The 25,991-nt window shown below is 35.6% G+C and overlaps 1 protein-coding gene across 1 annotated transcript in view; it reads right to left on the reverse strand.

Moving 5' to 3' along the window:
• Nucleotides 1–882: 882 nt before the first annotated feature.
• AGPS (alkylglycerone phosphate synthase) overlaps nucleotides 883–25,991 on the reverse strand; it is a 138,537-nt gene continuing 113,428 nt past the window's right edge. The window contains exons 18-20 of the mRNA XM_070475984.1: nucleotides 24,909–25,008; nucleotides 21,860–21,917; nucleotides 883–6,469 (exon numbers count right to left, since the gene is read on the reverse strand). Coding sequence (XP_070332085.1) covers nucleotides 6,348–6,469; nucleotides 21,860–21,917; nucleotides 24,909–25,008 — 280 coding nt within the window. The 3' untranslated portion in view covers nucleotides 883–6,347. The remainder of the gene's footprint in view (nucleotides 6,470–21,859; nucleotides 21,918–24,908; nucleotides 25,009–25,991) is intronic.

Raw genomic sequence — 25,991 nt, forward strand, 5'->3', positions numbered from 1 at the left:
AAAAGACAAACTGTTAAATTCAAGGTCAGTGTGAGGTGCGAGTGCAAGGTCCAGCAAAGATGCATGAGTGACTAAAAAATATTGGAACAAGGAATGAGGAAATCATTGGAACTATTCTGGAACATGTAGGTCCTGACAACTCATTTTAAGAACATCAAGTAGGCATATATGGAGACAGATGAGGATGGTGAAGGGTCTAGAAGTGACAGGAGCAACAGTTGATTGGAAAAATCTAGGGGAACATGAGCTGTTTTCAAACATTTGAAGAGCTGCCCTGCAACAGAGCAACGGCACAATCTTTATGACTAGATGAGACAGAAGTCACATTAATGGACAGGACACAGATTTTGGTCTAACAGGCAAAAACCTATGAATTCTGGAAGATTTCAGAAACGGGGAAAAGGCTTGCTAGAAAGGCAATAAATTCCCATGTGGTCACAGCAAATGTTCAGGAGGACTAGGTTATCTGTTTGTGGCCTGGGGGGATGGAAAGATTCGGTAGCAATTATATTTGACCAAAAGTAAGACGAGATGATTTCTAAGGTTCATTCAGACTGAGCCTTATATGAGCCAAGTAGAAAACTCCTTTAACTAACTATAACTAACTTATTATTTAGGGCTATAATCTTGAAATGTATCAAGTAAGACTGGGTTTAACAAGTTCAATCCCTAGTTATTTCAGAGTCCACACAGCTCCAACCTTCCCTCCAGCGGGGGAACCACAAGCAGGGCCAAATCAGCACCTGCTCACTGGTCATTCACTCCTGGAGAAGACTGCTTACAGGAAGAGACTGTGTCCTTATTCTCTTGAGGATAGCATGAAGCTGTCAACAAAGATTAAATGAAATCAACAAGAACAAAGCAACAATTTCTGTAACAATGCATGGTTTGGGTATTGTTTTATTATTTTTTCCCCAGCACATCTTAAAAATCACACATGGGCATTTACTTATAGAACAGTACAGTCTAGGAAAAGCAGTAAAAGGAGAATCCAAACATACATTGAAAGCACAGTAAACAGATTGTGTATTGAGCCCTTTGGAAAACAGTATGGCTCAGTCTGAACTGACAAAGCTATGTTGGAATCCCTTAGCAATTTTCCTTCCCACTACATACCCACTTTGAAGACTATCAGTGTAAAGAGAAGAACTGTTTGTATGCATTAGTTACAGCAGTATAATGGCTTACATACAAGTGCTTACCCATGTGTAGTTCCCAAAAGGTGACTACAGTACTGGCAGGAAAGATGCACTGCCTTGGAGGAAGACTCGGGATAAGATATTATTCAAGTCAAGTTGTCTCAGAGCCAAAGTATTTCACAGGCTTAGCAAAAAAAGGACAAAAATTAAGAAACATGACCTACACATATTTCTCATAAGATTTATCATTGTTCAGAAACAGAAATATTTATTACTCTGAAGGCACCATCACACAAAAAATGACTGACACACAACATAAGGAATACGAACCCCACCCCCTCCCCGACTCCAGGCTCTGCTCCTCAGGGAGCTGTGTGAGCAAACAGCTAAAATGTATAGTGGGTGTCTTCATGACACAGTGAATATGCCACGTCGGCCGAGCCACATTTTAGGGCTAAGCTGGGACAGCAGGAGTGAAAATGCAAGAAAGTACATGTAAATTCCACTGACTGAATAGGTGTACGTAAGAGTACAGGTCTACCACACGATTAGTTCAATATGCAAGAATAGGTGATTGAAACCAACACTGTGGAAGGATCTTCCATGTTTCTACACACGACTTAATTCCTGATGTGTTCTCGAAGAGGAATCGCTTTGAACTGCTACACAAGCTCTGTCTTTAAAGACTTATCCTCTCCCACTCATTTTAAATAATGGCTATTTCATGGAAGGGGGGGAAAAAAAACATCCCAACAAGGCACTGTATGCTTTGGGGGAATATTCTTTAAATAGCTCAAAAAATAATTATTTATAGAAACTGTATACCAGCACAAGTGTTTCATGTCCTTCTTGGATATGTGAACAAGACTGCTTTAGTGGTTAAACAACACGTTTCATCATAGGGTGCTCACAAAAAACACTACCAACAATAAGATGCCTTAAAAACATGTACATATACTACTTAGAAACCCACACTAAAACATTTGTTTCCTTTCTCTCTCTCTCTCTCTCTCCTTTCGAAGTTCAGAGTATTTGAAAAATGTTCTTAATGATACTTAATGTATTATCTTCTTCCTTGTGGGGAAGAAAAAGTATAAAGTTAAACTCCTTAGGGAAGCAAAACAAAATCTTTTCAAGCTTACAGAATTAAAGTTACTTAATTCTGTGATGGTTCTTTGGCTTCAGTGGTCCTTACTCACGTTTCTTAAGGAACTGTTGTGGTTAGAAGAGCACATAAGTGCTCATTCTCTGAGGATCTTCCAAAGTTCAAATGGGAATGCTTCAGGTTCACAGGAAACTAAACACCTCCTAGGAATATAACATTGATTTAAAATAATTAGAGAGTAATTAAACCTAGCTAACAACATGCTCAGCTATAAATCCAAAAGGATTTAGTTATATTTAGGTTGTACTTGATTATGCTTCATTAATAAAATTACAAAAATTTTGTTTTCAAATTGGTGGAAATATGAAGAACTAAAATTGAAAGACAAACCCAGATGCAAACAAAAGAACAAACACCTTCATACTCCCTTTGAAGAAAAAAAATCTCTTAGACCCAGGTCCATTTTATTAACAATATAAGTTTCTATAATCTGGTGACATTACAGGTAGCTTTTTACAGTTAAATTTCATACTAAAGACAAACAGTTGGCTTAGGGAGAAGAAAGCTGAATAACTTACATACTTTATGTCACACACTGTATTTCAATAGTTTAAAACAATCTTTTACACTTCCTGGATTTCAGCATCAATGTATATGAAATTAGTAAGGATTAAACACATATATTGACAGGTGGCTCATCTGGGAATGTGAAGACTTCAAGCTTCCAGAACTCGTTAAGCCAAAGGTGGTTCTGGATTCTTCAGTCCTAACCTGGCACTTCTTATTTTTGGCTTTTCACACACCATGAGTTAAACCCTAATTAAAATTAAAGTTGCTAAAGATTAAGTGGTAACAAAAAGTTATTAAAGCTGTCTTTAACTCCTGTCTCAGTGCTTCTTAAAATGTAGATATGCTTTCCACAGAATTCCACCTTGGTTGCTTCAAGCACCTGCATGTGCAGTTTATGCATCAATGCATAATAAATATTTGTGTCCTATGTTTACATAGAATAAATGCTCAACCAAACTCAGCCCATTGGAGCAGCTGAGGTTACAGGCTTCAGCTTGGGACCACAGGGCTTTTCTGATCAACTATAGTTAGGAAGTAGAAAATACAAAAGAATATGACAGCAGAAAATCACTGGAGGCAAAAGTCATTTTCAAAAATGCAAGCTAGGACTTACTTAGCAGTTACTAAAGGGATATTCTAAAAGAGGTTTTCTTGTAACCACCTGCATCTAGTTTAATACACACACTGATAGAAGCTCATCCTTCACTGCATTTTTGTTTTCCAAAATACATCAACACAGCTATGTATACCAGAAGGCTTCCAGCTTCATAATTAGCTTTTAGGTAAGAGTACTAAGAAAACTCCCAATTCCTCAACATAGGAAAGAATGTAATCCTCCTTCTTTGTGGTAAAATGCTGGGCACAGTAAACATGTGGCTTTTGCAATTCTAACTAAAACTAAAAAAGCTCATGTTACTTAGTAAGACTAATAAACTCACTTATACATTGTAAAGTGCACCAAACATTAAGGCAACCATTTCTCTAAGGGTCAATAAAGCTTGTTCATACTGAGTCCTTAGTATTCAATGCCATTTCTCACTAGCAGCAATTCCTATTCCCACTAAAACGCCAACTCAAATGTGACATCATCAAATAAAATATAGCTAATTTTAGAAAGACAAATCAATGTTACACAGTCCTGAAAACCAAATAGGCTACATAAATAAACTTATTCAAGCCTCACATAAGCAACATCCTCTGGCTTTAACTTTTATGAAGCCATTTTCAGATATTTCAGAAACAGGAGGCAAGGTTTTAAGTGCTTCTGTGTGTATACAAGAACTCAACTCTCTGCAGACACTAAGTATATGCTCAGGCACCTCTCAACAGCAGGAGTGTGGAAGCAGGGAAATGCTTTCTGATTTACTAAATCAGAACGAAACAGTACTGACAAGTGTTCATATGTTTCAATATCATCCCTGTAGAAATGATTCAAACTGCAAAATGTAGTCACTACAAAATCAAGGTTGGGGAGTCAGGCATGCATCAGAGAAGAAAAACAAAAGCATAAATCACTAATTTCCATAAGGTTCATGTAGAATAATGAACCAACAATTTCAGGTGTTACATTTCCTAATCCTGAGGTTGCTGAAACCTGAACTCCCTGGAAAAGAATGTTATAACAATCACGTGCAAAGGAATGGATCTGCTTATGAATCTATGTTTTATTGTAAAAATATTACTCAGAAACATGTATACACGTCAGTGAGATATTAGTACTGTATTAAATTTTACATTTTGATCACCAATTAGAGAAATTAGTTTCCTGAATAGATGCATTTTATAAAGCTGAGATTCTTATAACCCTAGAAGCAAGTGTTAATTTCCTCATCAGGTATCCAACTATTTCAAATATCAAGGGCTTGAAGCAAAGATCTGCTGGAAATTTTCTAATTAAAAATAAATCACCAGTGAAGAGAGGCAGCATCTAATAAATAATTATTTTGTTTTTGTTAAACTAGTATTGCAATTTTATTTGCTTACAGATTTTAAGTTTATTAGTTTCAGGCCAATTTTTTTAAAAATTATTTATCACTTTGAAGACTTAAAAATATCACTTTGTCAATTTTAGATTTTCACTTTTCTGGTTAAGGCTACATCAGATATAAAAGGTATCAAACTGCCCAAAAATACTTTGGAGCTGTTGCTACATAAACAGTGTGTCCTTTTAAAGGATCGTCTGCATTTTGACTTACATTAGCTGATCAAATATTAATTTTAAAAAAATTATCAAAAGTTAGATATTGCATTAAGAAAAGAATCCATCTCAAAATGTGAATCATGAACCTTGACAGTGATTCAACGTAACTATTTAATATGCAGGTTTGAATGTAAAAATGTTTGCTATGTGTGGTTAATGTTCTATTATTTAAGAAATATGATATTTCAAACTTTTGATTATGTCATTTGTATTAATAACTACTGTTTTAAAAATTTAGGTTAAACCAGTAATTCAAAAAAGGCATTAAACCATTATTAAAAACTAAATTGAAACTCTACTTTTATATGGAAATTTTTCATGTTGTTTGGGCTAATTTTTTTTACAAAAAGGTTTTTTCTCATTGAAACTATTGAGGTTTTCCTATTTCAGTAGCTGAATGATGACTGCATTTCTTCAGCCAAGCAATTCTTTGAACTGGAGACATTCAGTGTAAGGAGTCTTCCTTCTTCCGCTCCTCTGGCAGTTTCTCCTGCATCTCAGCAACAAGAATGTGAAATGAGAAACATCGGTACTCTAAACTGAATAAAGGCATTTCTTTCATGGTAAACCTTTTCTTCACATACAATGAAAGAGACATCAGCTTTCCTTATAAAACATATAAAAAATGAATTAGGATATAACCATATGTTATCTCAGTGATACAAATTCAACTCATACCTCAGCAGAAACAGAAATATGGAGAACAAAAGATGTCCCCTGACAGAATAAATCATCCTAATGATTTAACGTTTCATAACTGGATACTAATTTCAAAGAAAAACGTAGGCAAGCATCTTACAGAACTGGAGGCATCCTAAATAAGAGGTTGCCTAATGCTCTTTCATAGGTATTTTCCCTTAATGGCCTACTCACACTAGTAATGCACTCTTAAAAAAACATACATGTATATAACTCCTCAGTGGAATCCTTCCCTACATAGCTGCTTCCCAGAAACATTCTTTTAAAAAGCGGGCAGGCGAAACAATAGATGACACCAAAATCTGCCTTTGTTCCCCAAGAAGAAACATCAATACAGAACAGCTGGCAGCATCCTCCTCTGAAATAACAACTGGTAGCCAGCCTTGTGCTGCCTGACTGAAATTTGAAATGACAACCAGTTGGCTGTACACTAACGCACCTACAATGAGAGAGATTTAGGAATACCATCTGTCAATCCATAGATGCAGAAACAAAACAAACTACAGAATGAAACAAACTTATTTTAAACCAACAAACAAATGCAGCTGAAATAAAGTCCATGATATATTTGATTACTGGTATAACCATAGTTAAAGACTTAAAAGTGACATTTTTCTTAGCAATAGTAACGGATTTATAAAAGGTTTCTGTTTCCAAAGATGTTATTGGGGTCCACATATTCCTTGACAGACTTCAGCATCCCAAAGCCGACATCAGAGATACTTTCCTTTAGCCACTGCTTCCGTAACTTGCCCACTGAAAAAACAAAATCAAAAATGCTTCAATATACACTACGATGGTGGAAACCAATCAATCTTGCGACCATGAATGAACAAACACTGTGTGATAAATGCTTTTATTCAAAAATGAGAAATGTTTTGCTTTATTTGATTTATTGAGCCCACCAGACTATCAAGCTCATTAAGCCCAATGTATTCCCACGGGAAGCCTGTGCTCCACAGTGTCTCCTTTCTCTGCAGACTATAAAATGGAGATGGAGGAAGCTTGGACTGAGATTATGGCCCATTTTACAAATAACAAAATGAGAAAAACATGCATTCTAAAAGAACCCACCTCTGTCTGGTCTTTACCAAAACATGCCAAAGTTTCAGAGAAAATAAAATTAACTAAAGAAAACACACCCAGATGATTTTTTGGGGTATACTAAAGCAAAAATGACAAGATATACATATCCATAAAATATTCTGAGAAGAACAAAATCTTTTTAAAAATTGAAAAAATCTGAACTTTGGGCTTAAGAAAAAAAATCTGGTTATGAAGCTTTCCATTTACATTTTCTTTCCATGTAACTTTACAATAAATTTGCATGTTCAAATAATGGTTATTTTTCTTCCTATTGTTTTTCCAGAATTAGAGTTTTTTTAATCACTGAATAAATCAAATACCTAAACCATCTTAAATAATAATGATCAGATTTTACATACTATATGTTTCCCTTCTTGTTTTCTAAGTCCTGCTAATTTATTCTGAGAATAATGAATACAATAGTTAGCAGCATAAATTATATTTTAAAAGGCATTCAATGAAAAACATAATCTTTTCTAAATAGAACTTTTGTAAGAAAGGATATATACTTAATCCATAAAAGAATTCTGAAACATCAACTTGCTGTGGCACTAAAAGGCAAAGCAAGATACTGACTTATGTGTGGCAAAATGGATAAACCTTATTTATGGCTAGAATTATTTGTGGTCAGTACTTGTCAAATGTATTATTGCAATAATTGAATTCAAATGGTCATTTTCCACAAATGTTCATTAATGATCTAAGTCATCAACAATGATTTAATTGGCCAACTAAAATGGGAAAGCTTCTTTCATTAAAGCATTCAGCCTGTCATTCTAAAATGCACTCCCATTTATCAGGCTGTAGTGATACACCATAGTATCTGCCTTTTGGAAATCTTAAATACCATTTTAAGCTCAAATCAAACCATCTTTTCTGTCTAGTTTCCCAGGAAACCATCAATTGTCATTAAAATAATAAATAGCATGACATTTTCAGAAAGCAAAATATTCTGCTTGGCTTCTGGAAATATAGAAGTACTGCTGGTATTAAGAAGAGGGAAAATGCTCTACAGCAGGAGAAAAAAAATCTTAAATTCAAAAGAAAAATTCTGTTTAAGAAAGAGTTTTAAAACCAGAAGCTGAATGTACAAATTCCTATTCATGCCATCTCTACCACTGAAAGATGTTCTACCAGGTCCTCCTACCATCTCCCTAAGGGACAACTCACCACAATGCCTCAGCCTGAGTTTTCTCATCTGCAAAGGGATTAGAATCTACAGGATCTTTTCACCTCAAATATCCGATGATTTTAACACTTAAAGTTACAAATCAGTTATTTCCAGATTTGCTCCAGGGTATTAAAAAGAAAACAAACCTACTCTGTGAGTGGTAAAAGTGTCATTATTTTAAGCCACCAACACTGAGGCAACTCAGGAGAGTGGGGTGAAAAGCAGTCAATGCCAGTCTCCACTGTTATCTGTAATATAGTTTCACTGAATGTGTCCTGTGGTTATGGATGTAATTGTCCTGAAAAGACTGCAAACAACTGCTCCAACAAGATGGAGCACATTAGAACCACAGCAGGATGCCCAACAGCTAGCTTGTCTGCCTGGTTTTACACCTCTAGTAATAATGCAATTCCACAAGGAACTGAACCATCGTCTGAGAAGCCACCCAACAGTCATTGCATATTTAATGAAGTCACTCACCAAGCGCTGGAAAACAGAAGGTGCTTGGAGTGCATCATTAGTTCTGTCAGAAGGATAATTTACACATCTATCTTGTCAAATTTTCTATGGTTTATACTTTTACAATAATCAATCTAACATACATTTGATTAGTGAACTAGAAAGTAAAAAAAAAAGGCAGTTCAGGCAGCATAGCTGTGGCCCCTCATAAACATATCTGATAAAAGAATTTAAGCCCTTGATGGTTTGATGGCAGAGGTCTGTGAGTTTCTTCTGTTAGTGATAAGAAAATTTAAACTGAAGTCAGAAATCACAATTTATGCAATTAAAGGGATGAGAAATCTTTTTGGTTTTGCTTAACAATTTAAGTCAACTACACTACAGGACAAATGTACAAACAGAAAATAGAGCTTAAGCAGAAATGCTTAATGAGCATTTATAATAAGAGATTATTAGAAACAGTCTTCATAAAATTCTAGAGAACCTTCTCTGGCTGCCTCAGATGAAATTAATAAATTAAAACACAACAATGAAACATCAAAGGCCCTAATCCCAAAGGGGAGATCATACTTGAAAGTAGAAGACTTTTATTTTTTAGAGCTAAACAACAGCAATAATAATGCCATTTGTACAGTCTTTATTTTCATTGCTAGGAATTTTAGAAATTAGTCGGTTAGACTGATCTGGATATATGTAACACATTTGTGTGCATTAACTATACAGTAGCTGCTTAAACATTACAGACTCATTTTCAGAAAAGGTAGAAACAACATTCTGTCCTTTATGCAACATGACATACTAAAGGGGAGAATGGATGAATGAAAACAGCAAATAACAGATGGTCAAGACTATTTCAACATTTCTTGTATGAATAGCTATCTATGAAAAGGCTTGTGTACATTCACACTACATGAAGCTTATTCCTCCTTCCAGACCTAGATTATCTGATGTGTGGGGGGTATTCATGACTACTGACTCAAATACATCCCTTTGACTTCTGATTCTCTGGAAGTATAAACCTAGCTTGAGAGCCAACAGTAGAGCTAGAAAAAGCCAAGTCCATCATTTCTCAACGTAAGAAAAAGACCCTGTATTCCACAATTCACATTTTTTCTATATATTCAATGTTCAAAATGTTCAAGTCAGGTATTTAAGAGTCTTAACTATATTTTAAAAGATACAAAAATCATAAGCCAGTCAAATAATAAACATTACAGAAAAATAATGGGAGGAAATTCTTTTTCTGCTTAATTAAGAGTGGAGTTCACTTTTTTTTAGAATTTCTCATAAATACAGACAGAATAAAATAAATATTTTGTGTTTGTCCCACAATATACAGTACATATTAAAAATTATACTTTTGGAACAGAGAAAATAGAAGCTTTTGGAACACAGAAATAGAAGCTTTGAAATCATAGGCTCAACAGTCCTCTCTGGATGTTAACAGCTCCAAGAAAGAATATACTTTGTGTGGAAATCAACAGAAAAGCATAAACTGACCTGTGTACAAGGGGGACAGGCAATGGGAGTCGTGTATGGAATATGTGGACACAGTGGCCAGTCTAGCCACCAAAAACTATTTGGAAGGGACAAAAGAATTAGCAGAAACTACCAAATAATCTCACCTTAAAAGGGACACATCTAGTGTCTGCTAGCCAGAATTCTTTTCAGCTAAATTAAAAACTTCTGAATTATGGAGTTGATTATAAGGTTGAAAAAATCTATTATACATTAAATTATGAAATGGGCTGGACTTTTAGAAGATTACTGAAGCTAAAGCCTAGAATCAGAATTTAGCCAAAGTTAAAAAAACCTGACCATTATTTTAACTGTATTTTGAAAGCTCTAGTTTAAGCATCTTTTTAACACTATTCTACAGGTCATTTAAAAAAGAAACACCCAGCTTTTAAAGACACATGAGATGAGACAATGACTATCCATGAGTCTAATTTAATGCTTATGCTCAGTCATGTCTGACTCTGCAACCCCATGGACTGTAGCCTACCAAGTTCCTCTGGACTGTAGCCTACCAGGATCCTCTGTCCATGGGATTTTTCAGGCAAGAAAAATGATGAAATGGGCTCTTCGTTTAGAAATGGGTTACCATTTCCTCCTCCAGGGAGCTTCCCAACCCGAAGATAGAATCTGCATCTCCTACAATGGCAGGCGGATTCTCTACCACTGAGCCACCTGGGAAGCCCTGATTTAATGTTTAGTGGATACTTACAGTCATGTTTGATTTCTTTATTAAAGTCATCTGATTTATTTTCTACTACTAATGACACTTCTAATATCAAGATGAAAAATTCATAGATACCATGGACTTTTAACAAAGCAATTAAAAAATCTGGTATAAGATTCTTTTCTTATTAAATATTTTTAAATGTCATTTTTCTCTATGCTAAGGTTTTACCTGTGTAGTTTACAGAGCAGCTCTAAGATCTTACAGATCCTTGAATAGGTCTTTAGAGATTATGAAACAGGAAGAAAATCTGAATGACCAAGATGATAGCAGAACACACTGAGCTGGATTCGAACACAATCAAGTGTTAATTCTGCTCTGTGTCCCCAGAAGATGGATTGACAAGCTCAAAATTTAAACTAAGTGGCAGTTAATGCCCATACAACTGAGCTGAAAGCAAGTAAGCAGACAAAATAACATAAGGGCAGAAAAGGATAGAAAACATCACATGCTCCTTGAAGGGTCATGTTTTATTCACTTTTGCAGTCCTGTGCCATAATACAGGGCTTCTCTGGTGGCTGAGACAGTAAAGAATCTGCCTGCAATGTGGAAGACCCAGCTTCGATCCCTGGGTCAGAAAGATCCCCTGGAGAAGGGACTCCAGTAGTCTTACCTGGAGGATTCCATGGACAGAGGAGCCTGGTGGGCTACAGTCCATGCGGCAGCAAAGAGTCAGACACAACTGAAGGACTAACACTTTCACTTTCCACAATACAGGGTATCAACACAGTAAGAATAAAAAAAGTGTCAGTTAAACTATAATGAACCACAGTTATCTATAAGCCATTTTAGATAAAGAGTAGGGATGCAAATATCCAGTCTGGGTTTCTTTACTTTCCTTTGGTTTTATCTGCCTTGCATTCTCTATATTCTGACATTATTTCTTAGATATACTCAAGAGTTCTTCTATGTTAGCTAAGACTGGAGAAAGAATGTCACAGAACCTCACTCGCTTCCTTCAAATGTCTAGGAGCCTTTGGACTGTATCAACAGTTCTCAATAGAGACAATTTTGCAACACAAAGGACATTTACCAATGTAGAGAGACATTTTTGGTTGTCATAATTTGGACAATGTTACCAGAATCTAGTGGGTAGAGGCCAGGGATGCTGCTAAACATACTACAATGCGTAGGACAGCCCCCACAACAAAGAATTATCTAGCCAAAATATCAACAGCGCCAAGATCAGGAAATCTTGGACCATATATTTCCAAAGGTCCATCTCCCAGGAGCCCAAATAATTTCCATAAAAACAAACATATCTTCACTGCTACAATCAACTGAATTAGGAGAAGTGGCTCCTGCTATTGTAAGGTGACCTTGTTTCAAATTTGAGGCTACTAACCAAACTGAGGCTACCCACTCCAGTATTCTGGCCTGGAGAATTTCATGGACTTAGCCCATGGGGTCACAAAGAGTCAGACACGACTGAGTCACTTTCACTTTACCAAACTGAAAGAAATTCTGGAAAAAGTGGTAGAGCAGATATAAATTATACTCAGAAAACCTGCCATTAATGACAAATGCTAGTTTATTTTAGAACTTAACTCCTGAAGACCTGAATCTAATTTCTACTGAAAAAAATTTTAAGTCATATTTTTGGGCCATTTTCCCAGCCAATGTGTGAAAATATATATGAAATAAAGCTTCACAGCACTGATCAATAGGATTTTCTGTGATGACAGAAATGTTCTGCATCTGCAGTGCTTACCTCAGTGGCTCCTAGCTACATGTGGATATTAAGCACTTGAAAGGTGGCTATTGCAAATGAGGAAATAAATTTTTAATTTTATTTCATTTCAATTTAAATTTAAATAGCCACAAATACCATAGTGGCTTTTGTGTTAGACAACACAGATTATTAAATATTAAATTTATCTAAAGTCACTTTTAACAGATCTTACACTTGAAAATACCTATCAGGATTCACTCCTAATCACCTGAAAAAATAGCTACGAAAAGTTAATGAGTCTATAACAATATAATAATATAGTAGAGGTATTCTGAGATTAACAAACACCTAGTACTTAAAAGAGTGCTGTGGTGTGTGCTGTATTTAGTTGCTCAGTCGTGTCTGACTCTTAGTGACCGCATGGACTGTAGCCCGCCAGGTTCCTCTGTACATGGGACTTCTCCAGGCAAGAATACTGGAGTGGATTGCCATGCCCTCCTCTAGGAGATCTTCCCAACCCAGGTATCGAACCCAGGTCCCCTGCATTGCAGGCAGATTCTTTACCTTCTAAACCACCAGCGAAGCCCACTTAAAAGAGTCTTGGTCATAAAATTGCTAGGGAGAAAGAGTTCTCTTTAGGGGTCCAAAGAGAAATGGTTATTATCCAAGCTACCTATTCTTCCCCTAGTGGCTGAGAAAATACATCTAAAGCTGGAAGCTACTACAGGTATATATATAGCACAAGGTAAGAGGTGGCAAACATGGTGTTGTCCCTGCTCTCTGTCTGGGACTGCGCCTCTTTAGCTTGCATGGGGAGGAAATGTAAGGATCAATACATTCTTACAATAGATTTTGTCAGCTCTCAAACCTGTCTGTACTGTGATATAGTTGAAATAGTTAAGTAGTTAAACGTTCAACTACATCATGAATTAAATTGGCTTTTACAGTCTGGTCTTAGAATCTCACTATTTGCAACACTGCTTCAGTGGAAAAATATTATATTCAACTTTTAAGTTTTGTGAGAAAAAGCCAATCACAAAAGAAAGGGCAAAACAAACTTATGCTATCTTATGGTAATCTGATAAAGATTCGATACTGGAAAGGCTATACTCATCTGATAGCTATCAAAAGACCAAAATCACAACCAGCATATTGACACTGATATAGTCGAGACCCAAAACATTTCCATCCCTACAAGGAGCCCTGTGTTGCCTATTTATAGTCACCCCTGTCCTACACCAACTCATGGAAACCACTAATGTGCTCTCTATTTCTCTAATTTCACTGTTTCAAAAATGTTATAGAAATACTATCACAGAGTATGCAGTTTTGGAGGACTGGCTTTTTTTCAGTCAGGGTAATTTCCTGGTGATTCATCCAAGTTGTTGAATGTGTTTATGGTTCGTTTTCTCTTACTGTTGAGTAGTATTCCATGGTAGAGATGTACCATAGTTTGATTAGCCATTTAATCGTTGAAGGACATCTGAGCTGATTCTAGTTTGGGACTACCATGAGTAAATCTGCTGTAAATGTACACGTACAGGTTTATGTATGAACATAAGTTTTCAATTCTGTGGTATAAGCATCCAAGAGCATAACTGTTGGGTTGAATGGTAGTTACAAGCTTGATTTTTATAAGAAACTGCAAACTGTTTTTATGGTAATGATGGTACTACCCTACATTCCATGGTTTATCTAGTTTCTTTATATCCTTGCCAGCATTTGACACTGCCATTATTTTCTAATTTTAGCTTTCTAAAATTTCTAATCAGTGTATAGTGGCTTCTCTTGTGGTTTTAATTTGCATTTCCATAATAGTTATTGTTTCCCTGGTGGCTCAGTGGTAAAGAGTCCATCTTCCAATGCAGGAGATGTGGGTTTGGTCCCTGGGTCAGGAAGATTCCCTGAAGAAGGAAATGGCAACCCATTCTAGTATTCTTGCCTGGAAAGTTCCACAGACAGGAGGAGCCTCTCAGGCTCCATGGAGTTGTGAAGAGTTGAACATGATTTAGCAACTAAACAACAACAATTGTTACTGGTGTTGAACATCTGTTCATGTAATTATTTGTCATCTGTGCATCCTCTTCAGGGAAATGATTCTTCACGTCTTTTGCCATTTTCTAATTGAATTGTTTGCATTTTACTATTGAGTTTTGAGAGTTCTTTATATTTTATAGACATAGATCTTTTGTTTGATATGTGGTTTGCACATATGAAAAGCCTAACTTTTCACCCACTTAACAGAGTCCTTCACAGAGCAAACATTTTTAATTTTGACGAGATCCAATTTATCAAATTTTCTTTCAATGGACTGTACTATTCATGAACAGTCTAAGAACTCTTTGCCCAACTTTAGATCTTGAATATTTTTTTTTGCTTTTTGTTTTTTCTAGAAGTTTTGTTATTTTATGTTTTACATTTAAGTCTATTACCTATGTTGAGTCAATTTTGGTATAAAATGTGAGGTTCAGGTCAGGGTTTTTTTTTTTTAACCTATGAATTTCCATCCAATTGTTCCAGCACTATTTGTTGAAAAAGCTATATACTTCCTCCACTGGTTGCTTTATATCTTTGTCAAAACTGGTCGGACATATTCATGTGGGTCTACTTCTCAGTTCTCTACTTTGTTCTATGGATCAATACTCGTCCAATACCACAGTCTTGATGACTGTATTATTATAAGTCTTGAAATCTAATAAATTCATTCCTATGACTTTGCTGTTCTTTTTTCATCTACTTATTTCCTTTACCTTAACATATAAATTTCAAAATAATCTCTTCCATATCTACTAAAAATATTTCCAAAATTTTGATAGGAATTGTATTAAATAGGTAGATCACTCTAAGGAGAACTGACATGTTTATACCATGTCCAGTATTGTACCAGTCCATGAACATATCTCTCCATTTATTTAGGCCTTTAATTTTTTCATCAGTATTCTGTAATTTTCAGAACATAGATCCAGTATATATATTGTTAGATTTATGCATAAGCATGTACATATTTTATTAGATTTAAATGCCTTCTTTGGAGCAAATGTAAATGATACTACATTCTAAATCACAGCTTCTATATGCCTATTGTTAATATACAGAAATGTAATTGATCTTGGCGTGTGCTCTTATAAATCTTGTTGATCTTGTTTTAGTGTATTTTTTTTTTTTGCATTTTCTACAAAGACAATCATGTCATCTATAAATAGTGATAATCACCTTGTCAATCTGCATGTCTTTTATTTCACAGTATAGGTTTTTAACAAAGCTGATCTTTTGCTCATTACTTTGAGTAGTCTCTTTTTACTTTTAAAGTTCCTGACACTACTGGATTATGTCAAGACCACAAAAACGGCTATGAGCAGCTACCCCATAATTACTCTCTGAATAATAGGAAATAATTTTGGTTAGGTAAAGACATCAATATTTAAACTAAGACTGGTTATATTTAATCAAGATTTTTTTTGTTTCCTGACAAGGACTTAGGTATAATTTTAGCAAATGAACAACTTAAAAACTTAAGTCATAAACTGAAATTAAATATATGACTGAGATAAACGCTGTTGTTTAAACTGACCAGCTCATCAGTTACAAAAACAAGCACTATGAAGATTAAGTTAAGCAGGCTTTGTATTTCCTATAGCCTCCGGTTCCAGACTACATCTGTTTTCTTTGATACACAAAACCAGAGCTAAAATAGCTCCATTTATCACAGCATGATTGTAGGCAGACAAACCAGCCTGTCTGTTTCCAGATAGTGAAAGCGACTGTTATTAATCACAATTACAGGCCAAACTCTCTAAGAGAAATTGCATCAATATTCTCCCAACCCCCAGCCCTTCCACTCTTGAACTCAAAAATGGTACTGAGAATGTCATGACACTGCCTGAAGGTCAGTAACTAAAGATGCTACTATGAGGCTGCCTTGAGTTTTAAGTTCAGGATACATATTAAGGAAAACCTTTTCTACACATAAAAAGCGATCTTTCAAGAACTCTATTATTGATTAACTTTAGAAGGATAATTAAACCCACTCTATTTAAAATTTATATGGAAAGATTTCTGCTTGAAATGAAACTAGGAAACTACACTGAATAGCATGGGATATTTGAAATTTACAAATTAGATGATTAATTTTAAGCACAGAAGCATTTATGAAAATAGACATTTTTATAGCAAATTTTGCAGCCAATAGTGTGAAGAAAATTTATTGCTTTCATACAGATGGTAACAGAACCTCCTATAGAGTAAGAATAACCACAGGTTATAAATGAAAACGTTAAAATAACTGCTCAATCTTAGTCCTTGATAAGGGTCTTTTTCATACTGTAACCCTGTTTTCAATGGTTACAGTAGAGGTTTAAGTATACAAACCAGAGTTTCACTTGGTGCTGTCTACTTCTTTATTGTTTTTAAAGCACCTACTATATATGCAAGACACTTTTGATGTTTACATACACTATCACACTTAAGTCTTACAATAATCCGAGGCAGGTACTATTCCCATTTCTCTAAGGTGATACAGCTAGCTAAGTACAGAGCCAAGAGTCAAATATAGATTTGATTCTGAAGTCTGTGTTCTTTCTCCTCTGTCTGTAAGCCTCTCAAACTTATATTTGCTTTAAGACAAAGCTTAAATGTAATCTTACATACATAATGCATCTAAGAAAGGAAACTAAAATGGCTGGCTGGGGAGTTATAGAGAAATGCGTATTATTTTACCCTACTTTTCCACTAAATAACTGACTCAACTAATATACTTTTTCAGAAATAATGTTATGGAATAAACTGAGCCTTTCTGTGATTAAGCATGACCCTTTATTCAAATAAGGCCTGCTTATTAAGCATCTGAAGCTAAATTAGCAAGGAGATTAATACCATTCATGTTAATGAGAAATTCAGATGTTTAAGAATCTGCAAAACTGCCCAAAATCCTGTGAGCGCTTAGACACTTAACTAGTCACATAACATATTCATTGATTACCTACTTCTTTTTTTTTTTCTTTTCATATATTTTTATTAGTTGGAGGCTAATTACTTCACAACATTTCAGTGGGTTTTGTCATACACTGACATGAATCAGCCATGGAGTTACATGTATTCCCCATCCCGATCCCCCCTCACACCTCCCTCTCCACCCGATTCCTCTGGGTCTTCCCAGTGCACCGGGCCCGAGCACTTCGTCTCATGCATCCCACCTGGGTTGGTGATCTGTTTCACTATAGATAATATACATGCTGTTCTTTCGAAACATCCCACCCTCGCCTTCTCCCACAGAGTCCAAAAGTCTTCTATGTAGAATAGTCAGACACTTTTCTAGGGACTGGGGAACCCAGTGACAGACAAGATATAGTCAGTAACCCCACTGAACTTACTCAAACGGGAAACATAAACTATACAAGAGAATAGGGAAGATGCCTCTAAGAAAGTGACATTTTAATCAGAGATCTAAATGATGGGGAAAGTGAACCATGCAAATATCTGGGGGAGGGGGCACAAGAGGAAGACCATCAGAAAGAGATGGAACAAACAGCAAAGAATTTTGAAGAGGAAGGGGGTTGACAGGTATGAGAAACAGCAAGAAAGCCACTACTGCTATAGGGGAAAAGGAAGCGATGAAGAGGCAGAGATAAACACATAATGTATACCCTTGAAGAACCTGATACGGACATTGGATTTTATTTTGAATATGAGAAGAAAACACTGAGTTTTAAAAAGACTACCCGGACAGCAAGAGAAAGAACAGCAGAGCAACAGGCATGGAGGTAGACAGGCCAGCAAAGAGCCTACTGCAGTTGTCCCAGAAGGAAAAAACCAGTGATTTAATGAGGGTGGTTTTGGTGACGCCTTCTGGTACTGGAGTCATCAGCATTAAGGACAGTGTTTTCAGTCCTGGGACTGAAGTAATCACTGAGAGAGTGAGGGGAACGCAGGGGAAGAAACTGGCTCTGGGCTGAACTCTGGAGCATGCCCATGTTTAAAAAGTATAAAAAAGGCAAGCTAGCAAAGGGAAAGCATCTTTTTATCAGAACATGTGAAAGATATTTTGTGTTCAGGCTTACTTAGTTTCTTTTTCTAAGCCATGGAGGAATCAAAGTGCTTTAGCATTCGTTTCCACACAGTCATATTTCTGACTGTATGAAAAAAAAAAAAAAGAGAGAGAGAGAAATGTGATAGAAATAAAAAATTCCTTATTTAAATGAAGCAGAACCTCTTGATAAATTAATATGCAATCAAACCTTGCTACATTCAAGTTCAAGATAATAATTTCTATAATTAAACTATTTCATTGACCTTTGAGTCTTCAACAAATAAAGGCTTATAAACCTAGAACCTGAAAATGCACATAAATTATACAAGGAGCTTTACCGTAACACAATCTGACCTGCATTTGTTTTATTGCTTGCTACTGACAACATGTTAGAAACCTATAATCAGGAAGTACAAAAACAACCAGAAAGTCAAACTGACTTATGTGCAAGAACTTAGAAAACAATGAAATATTTATGATAAGGAAATTAAAATGTTAATTCATTTCTGTTTTAATATCTAAAGCAGGACAAGCAACTAAACTTAGGGTCAAAATTAAACAGAGCTATTATTTTATTTTAAAAGAGAAACAGTAATGTTTAGTATTTCTTCTCATATACTTTTAAAATCATGTGCCTCTTTTCAAAGGCGTTCAATTTAAATTTTTTTTAGCTTTTGACCTATTTTCACTATTTTGGGTTCTTAAGTCAGAGGACAAGGACACTGACATAGGAGGCTCTGAGTTCACATTCAAATTCTAACAACTATTGCTCATACTTTGGAGTAAGCTACTGTACTCTCAGAGCCTTAATACTTAATTATCTTCATCCGAAAGAACAGAACAGTATCTTTCCACAGCATTCTGATCAGGATTAAAGGAGACTGTCAAGCACAGCACCTAGTAAATGCTTTATAAACGTTAATTCCTTTCCCTATTTTATCTCCCTCCTCTTTGATGTTTTAACACCTACAGTATTTACATGTTTATTAAGGTCACCTTCTAAGTGCTTTTAAGAGAAGAGGGGGACTCTTATCTTGGTTTAAATATGATGATATCACAATCCTACTAGTTTTGATCAGCGGCTTTTTGAAATGCTATCATATTTTACTTTATGGAACTGTAAGATCCTTCAAGAGAAGGACTACCACTCTTTGAAATGCTACTGTCTCGTGGACAAGTAATATTTATAATGTGGAAAACATATTATACAACAATGTTAAAAAGCATTAGGCATATCTGGTATCAAAAATATCCCAGGAGCCATTATTTATATTTTTTGCTCTGAAATCAAGAATAAGCATGATCTTTTGGTTAGTTAACGTTTACATCTTTCCAACTATTTTTAAATTAATTTCTATTTGTGTTCATTGACTAAATAATGGATTATCAATAATAAATACAATAAACTAATAATAAAACAGATTGTTAACCATAGCTTTAGACAATAAAGTCTGTCTCAAATAAATTTGTACTAGAATTACTTAACTCTTTATTATTTTAAATTTGTGTGTATTTTCTTTTTCTGTGATGACACCTTTGCCCATATTATTTCAAGTATGTTTACACAGGTTCTGTTAAAGCCTACTAAGAAACTCTCAGTGTCTAGGGGGTATCTGAGTAAGCACTGATTGCCGTTCGCATTTCATACAGAGACACCAGTGGCTGGACCTGAATACCCTCATAGATCCCAGAGGCATAAAGTGTCATTGGTGAGAGAAAAAAAACATTGGTTGCAGGTCATTTGGTCACTGCTAACTTCTGTAGAATTTATCGCATTGTAAAACCTGAGTAAACAGAGACCATCCTCTCACAATTAAGGAAATTAGTTCACCTAACCTGATTATCTAACAATTAAGCCTCGATTTCTTTCTATTCAGTACAAGATTTGGCTATTTTTACCCTCTTGTAGAATTACATGTCCTCTCATATTTACTATCACAAACAAGGATCCTACAGTTTCTTATCTCAAAGGAAAAAGTACACTTGTTGGCTGCTGACATCTACCAAAAGGCAAAATTGTTGGCTCTGGAAAGGAAAAAAAAATTTTTCTTTAAGTAAGTAATTACAGCTAAATTATTTTGCTTCCTCCCTCTATCCAATTTAGAATTAAGAACATATTACTTCATGATATACTATGTAAAATTACTATGTAATTTCCTTGCATAATAGTAATATAGTGGCATCTTAAAATAAAATATAAAAAAAATTTAAGTACTGTATATAGATTTCTGAACATTTTAAAGGAAGGTACAAAAAAATCTAAGCACCTTTATGAAATACCTCATGTTTACATTTCCAAAATCAGGTTTAGACCTTTAGATTAATCAAAAGCTTTTAATTTCATTTAAGAGGTTTCTAATATCCAGTTTCTTCCCTTCTTCACTTTCATCATTCCAACATTCACTAGCATCTCCATCAAAAGGTAATAAACGGGAAGAGAAGGGAAAGGACAGTTCATTCCCTGTAATGCTTATCAGTCAGCTAAGTTAGAAATTTATTTGTGAAGAGTAAGAAAAAGTAGGGGGAATATAATAGAGTAAATCGACACAGTGATGCTGGCAACTAATTCATTCATCCATATTAGCAATCTTCTTCAGGCCTGGCTGAATACAGATTCTCCACAGCTCGCTATGTTTTCTACAAAAATTCTTTCAATGTTCTTACACACATGTATGGAGAGCTGGCTGGGGCCAATACTATTCTGGTGCTGGGAGAAATGAAACAGAAGTCCCTATTGAGGATCCTACTTTCCAGTAGAAGGAGATAGCTAACTATAATGTTAGATAATGCTAAATGCTATGATGGAAAATCAAACAGGAAAAGAGGGATAAGGAGAATCCAGAATAGGAGTTGAATTTTTCAAATCAGCTGTCATTTATCTTCATGCACTTCCCTAAAAAAAACTACACATATCTATTTTTCTAGGCACCAATTTATATATTAAAAACACTGCTAATAACATAGATAGACATATCATAATTTTTATTGGTGATATGATCAACTCTCCAGTAACTATAATGATCAAAGAGGAACACTATAACAGCATTAAAATCTTGAAAAAAGATTTTTTTCATATCCTGTCTTAATTTATCTGCTGAATTTTGAGTGGGCAGAAAAGCTCTTCAATATATGGTACAACTGACTTTCAGCTACATTCCAGTAGTGGCTGAAAAACAGTTATGTAGGTTTCTTCCCCCTTTAAGAACTTTTACTATAATGGTCAAATACCTCCCAGGTTGGCTGGGCTATCTTGGGTAACATGAAGTTCCTAAGAACTCAGAAGAAAGACCAGGTCCTGTTATACAGACAGGCTTGTCAAATCAAGCTTCAGCTGGTTACTGCCACAACACAGGTGAACTCAGCGACAGACACAAAAACTTCCAAGATAAAATCTCTAGTGCTATCAAATTCCTCACAGTCCCAGCATTTTATCAAACTAAATATTTTAAACAGTAGGAATATCAGAAATTCTACCCCTCAAAAAAGAATACCTCCATGGTGATGCGACAGGCTCCCTCCATTAGCGAGGATTTCGTCTCTAGCAGCTGCCTGTATTTGGAAACAAAACAACAAACAGATCACTTTGAAGTGAAAGAGTTAAGACTCAGCTCTCAAAGGAAACACAAACTTTCTGGGTTAAATAATAAACGGGAAGTCTAATTTTCTTTTCTATTAGGTTAACTGTATTTTAAAAAGCAACTAAAATATGCAGCCTAGCTTTTTAAGTTTTTTCCTAGTGAATAGTCACAAATTCTATAATTGTTACTTTAAGATTCTAGAAAAGAAAAAGAAGGAAAAATAATGAATTCAGCAGCTTAACTAAATGATTAAAAACAATTTTAAAAAGTTTTGTAAGGAGTCACGTCCTACTCTGAAGTAAACATCTCACGATACCAACAAACATTTATTGACTGCTTATGGTATGTCCAGAAAAGTAAAAAGTAATTTACCTGCAATAATTCATTTATTTTCACTAAAGCCATATGGAATAATTACTTTTATTCCTACTTCACAGATAAAATAAAGTTTAGGCGGTTAAATTACTCACCTAATATCATGCAGTGTACACAGACTCGAGATTACTTACAAAACTAGCAGGGGTTAATGATAAAAACTCTGATGGAGAACATTTGTTAGGTCAATGCGTGCTCAGTGGCTCAGCTGTCTCCGACTCTTTGAGACCCCATGGACTGTAGCCCAGCAGGCTACTTACTCTGTCCATGGGATTCTCCAGGCAAGAGTACTGGAGTGGGCTACCATGTCCTCCTCCAAGGGATCTTCCCAACCCAGGGATTGAACCCACACCTCCTGCGTCTCCTGCACTGGTAGGCAGATTCTTTACCACTAGTACCACCTGGGAAGTCCTTGCTTTGGGACAAATAACTTGTCGGGTTTCTGGATATCTAAATGTGTGTGTGTGTTTGGGGGGTGGAGGGGGGTGGGGGCAGACCCTTGTATTATCCTCATAACATGTTAGGCTCTAATTAGTCTCCTTATAAAGCAGAAGGTTAGAAAGATAAAGAATGGCTGAAGTACAGGGTGAAAAAAGGGTTACATTAACTGTAATTACACTCAATTACTCATGAATGTGTAGTAGATATGAGGTAAAATCCCTACAGTGCCTTGTAACTCTCAGAATTACTTGGATGTGTATAAACCATCAGAGTTAGGCCACAGTAGAGGAGGCCCTCCCTTCAGGACTGACATCTCATTGCGAAGCAACTTTTAAGACCCCTCATCACTTAGCATTTAGGGTTTTTCAAATGAATCATAAGTATGCTCACCCTATTCTAAGAGACTGTATCTTCTAACAAATTATTTTAAGTAAAGCAATAATTACTTGAAACCAGGAGCACTTATAGAGAATGACTGTTTGGCTCGTGAAAGAAGGAATACTTTCACTTCTGTAGTATTAATACTGTGGGGAAGGGGCTTCTGAGTAGCCAGAAGGCAAGACAAAGACACTAAAAGGCTAAAGGGATAGGAGAGGATTTGATTTTTTCAGGATGACAGATACACTCATTATTTTGATTGGGGTGATTTCGTACATATGTCAAAACCCATGAAATTGTACAACTCATAGGCTGTTTACTATATTTCAATTATACCTCAGAAAAGCTGGGTTTTGTTTCGGTTTTTAAAAAAGGAGGCCTCAGAGGGAGCCAACCAAACCCTGACTGTGGTTTGCATCTAAAAGTGTGCCACTACCCCAATGTTCATCGCAGCACTGTTTATAATTGCCAGGACATGGAAGCAACCTAGATGCCCATCAGCAGATGAATGGATGAGGAAGCTGTGGTACATATACACCATGGAATATTACTCAGCCGTTAAAAAGAATTCATTTGAATCAGTTCTAATGAGATGGGTGAAACTGGAGCCCATTATACAGAGCGAAGTAAGCCAGAAAGATAAAGACCATTACAGTATACTAACACATATATATGGAATTTAGAAAGATGGTAACGATAACCCTATATGCAAAAAAAGAAAAAGAGACTCAGATGTATAGAACAGACTTGTGGACTCTATGGGAGAACCCGGGGGTGGGATGTTTCAAGAGAACAGCATCGAAACATGTATATCTAGGGTGAAACAGATCACCAGCCCAGGTTGGATGCATGAGACAAGTGCTCAGGCCTGGTGCACTGGGAGGACCCAGAGGGATGGGGTGGAGAGGGAGGTGGGAGGGGGGACCGGGATGGGGAATACATGTAAATCCATGGCTAATTCAATGTATGACAAAAACCACTGCAATGCTGTAAAGTAATTAGCCTCCAACTAATAAAAATAAATGGGAAAAAAAAAAAAAATAAAAGTGTGCTACTGAAAATCATCCTGTGGTACTATCTCTGGCAGGCAGGATACAGAGTTAATATGAGGACACCTGAGGCTTTAACAAACCCAGGCTCCTCCCACTTCCTCCATACTCTAGTCTGTTTCTTCAACTCCAGGCATTCTTGTCATGAGAAACACTGATTATCAAACAGAGGGCTTGATAACAATTAGAAGCTTGAGGTTATTTAAGAAATGTAATAGAAACTACTAGCAAATGAACCTCAAAGCCTGACATATAACTTTAATTTTTTAATTAAAATCAATTAAAATATAAACTGAAATTACAGCAACATCGACCAAGAGTTTTAGAGTTGCTGACCTCTAAAACTGCTCAGTTTTAGAGCAGTCACCATCTAGAGCTGCGTGGGCTGCCAGAGTGCAATCAATGATCCCTATAGTCTTAATCATTTAAAGTAATCATTTAATTTAATCAGGCATTATATAAGTAATAATGAAAGAATCACAGGCCACAGAATATTAATTACAGAATGTTAATTATAGTATGTGTAGGGAATATACATTTTAGACTTCTAATTCAGCATTCAATCCAGTGCAAAAATTATGTTTTTCATTTCTATGGGCTATCACCAAGGTAAACCACAAGTTATTAAAGAGAGTCAAACTAAAATCCATAAGTTGACAGTAAAGTTTATTTAAATTAATAAAAGAATATAAGAGCTATATTCATTTATGCAAAATTACCTCAGTTTGTTCAAACACAGCCAGTGGGTCACTGATTCCCCTGTAGTTAAAGGCAAAGTAGAAATAGATACATGCACCTGCATCGTAAGTCTGTGTCACCCTAAAAAACAAACAGAGAAAAATCCCCCACAAGGCTTTAAGTGAAATCAGATTCAATATCTAGAAACTTAAAGGCAGTATTGTCTGAATGATTTGCTTAATACATAATCTCATTCTCTACCAACCCTCCTACTCCATAGAAGGAAAACAGATGTGCTAGATAAAGGATACCAACAAACTATTTGTACTATTTTCGTAACTTTTTTGGTAAGTCTGGACTGTTATCCCAAAAAGTTTTAAAATTTTAAGATGATGTAAATATTTCTCCAATTGGCCTGAAATAAACAAAAATTCCTCTTCCTCAGAAAGGAATTTTTTATTTTTTTTACAAAGTATATTGCAGTTACAGACAGCTCCAAAACAGACCTCATGGAACTTGGTGATCCCTTACAAGCCTTCTAAACTTCCTCAAAGTTAAGAGAAATAAATAGGAGAACTTAAAACTAAGAAACAAGAAAAATGTTCAAATACCAAAAGTGATTGGGTAAAATACAACATCTTCACCAAGTTCACATGAATAAGCTAGTAATGACTTTGAAAACAAAGTGAAAGACACAAAGCCCTAAGACAGCATCTCTGAAGGGTTTACGCTCTAGGCCCCACATGTGAGGATGCTGTATGTGTGTTTGCAAAAGATATCAAGAATGTTAGATTAACAAATCATATACATGATATATATTTGGGCTTTGAAAATGCAATTAGGTGAAGCATTTAAAAGGGAGCTAAGGTAATCATAGTCAGATCTCTGAAAACAATTTACAGAGGTTCCCACAAAGAATTTAATTCAACAGAAGGAGCAAATATAGAGGAAATACTCTTTTTTACTACACAATACAAATAGAATCTAATCTAAAATTTTAATGGCCTTTTAGGCCAAATGTTAGGTGCCTGAGAACAGAAGAAATGTACTGTTTAACAATGCTACTGTCAATTTGCCAGCTGTGTTTTTCTCCTAGTGTTAATTCACACCCATAAAAAAGACCC

Source organism: Odocoileus virginianus, chromosome 13 (genome assembly GCF_023699985.2).
Source record: "Odocoileus virginianus isolate 20LAN1187 ecotype Illinois chromosome 13, Ovbor_1.2, whole genome shotgun sequence".
Lineage (NCBI taxonomy): Eukaryota > Metazoa > Chordata > Mammalia > Artiodactyla > Cervidae > Odocoileus > Odocoileus virginianus.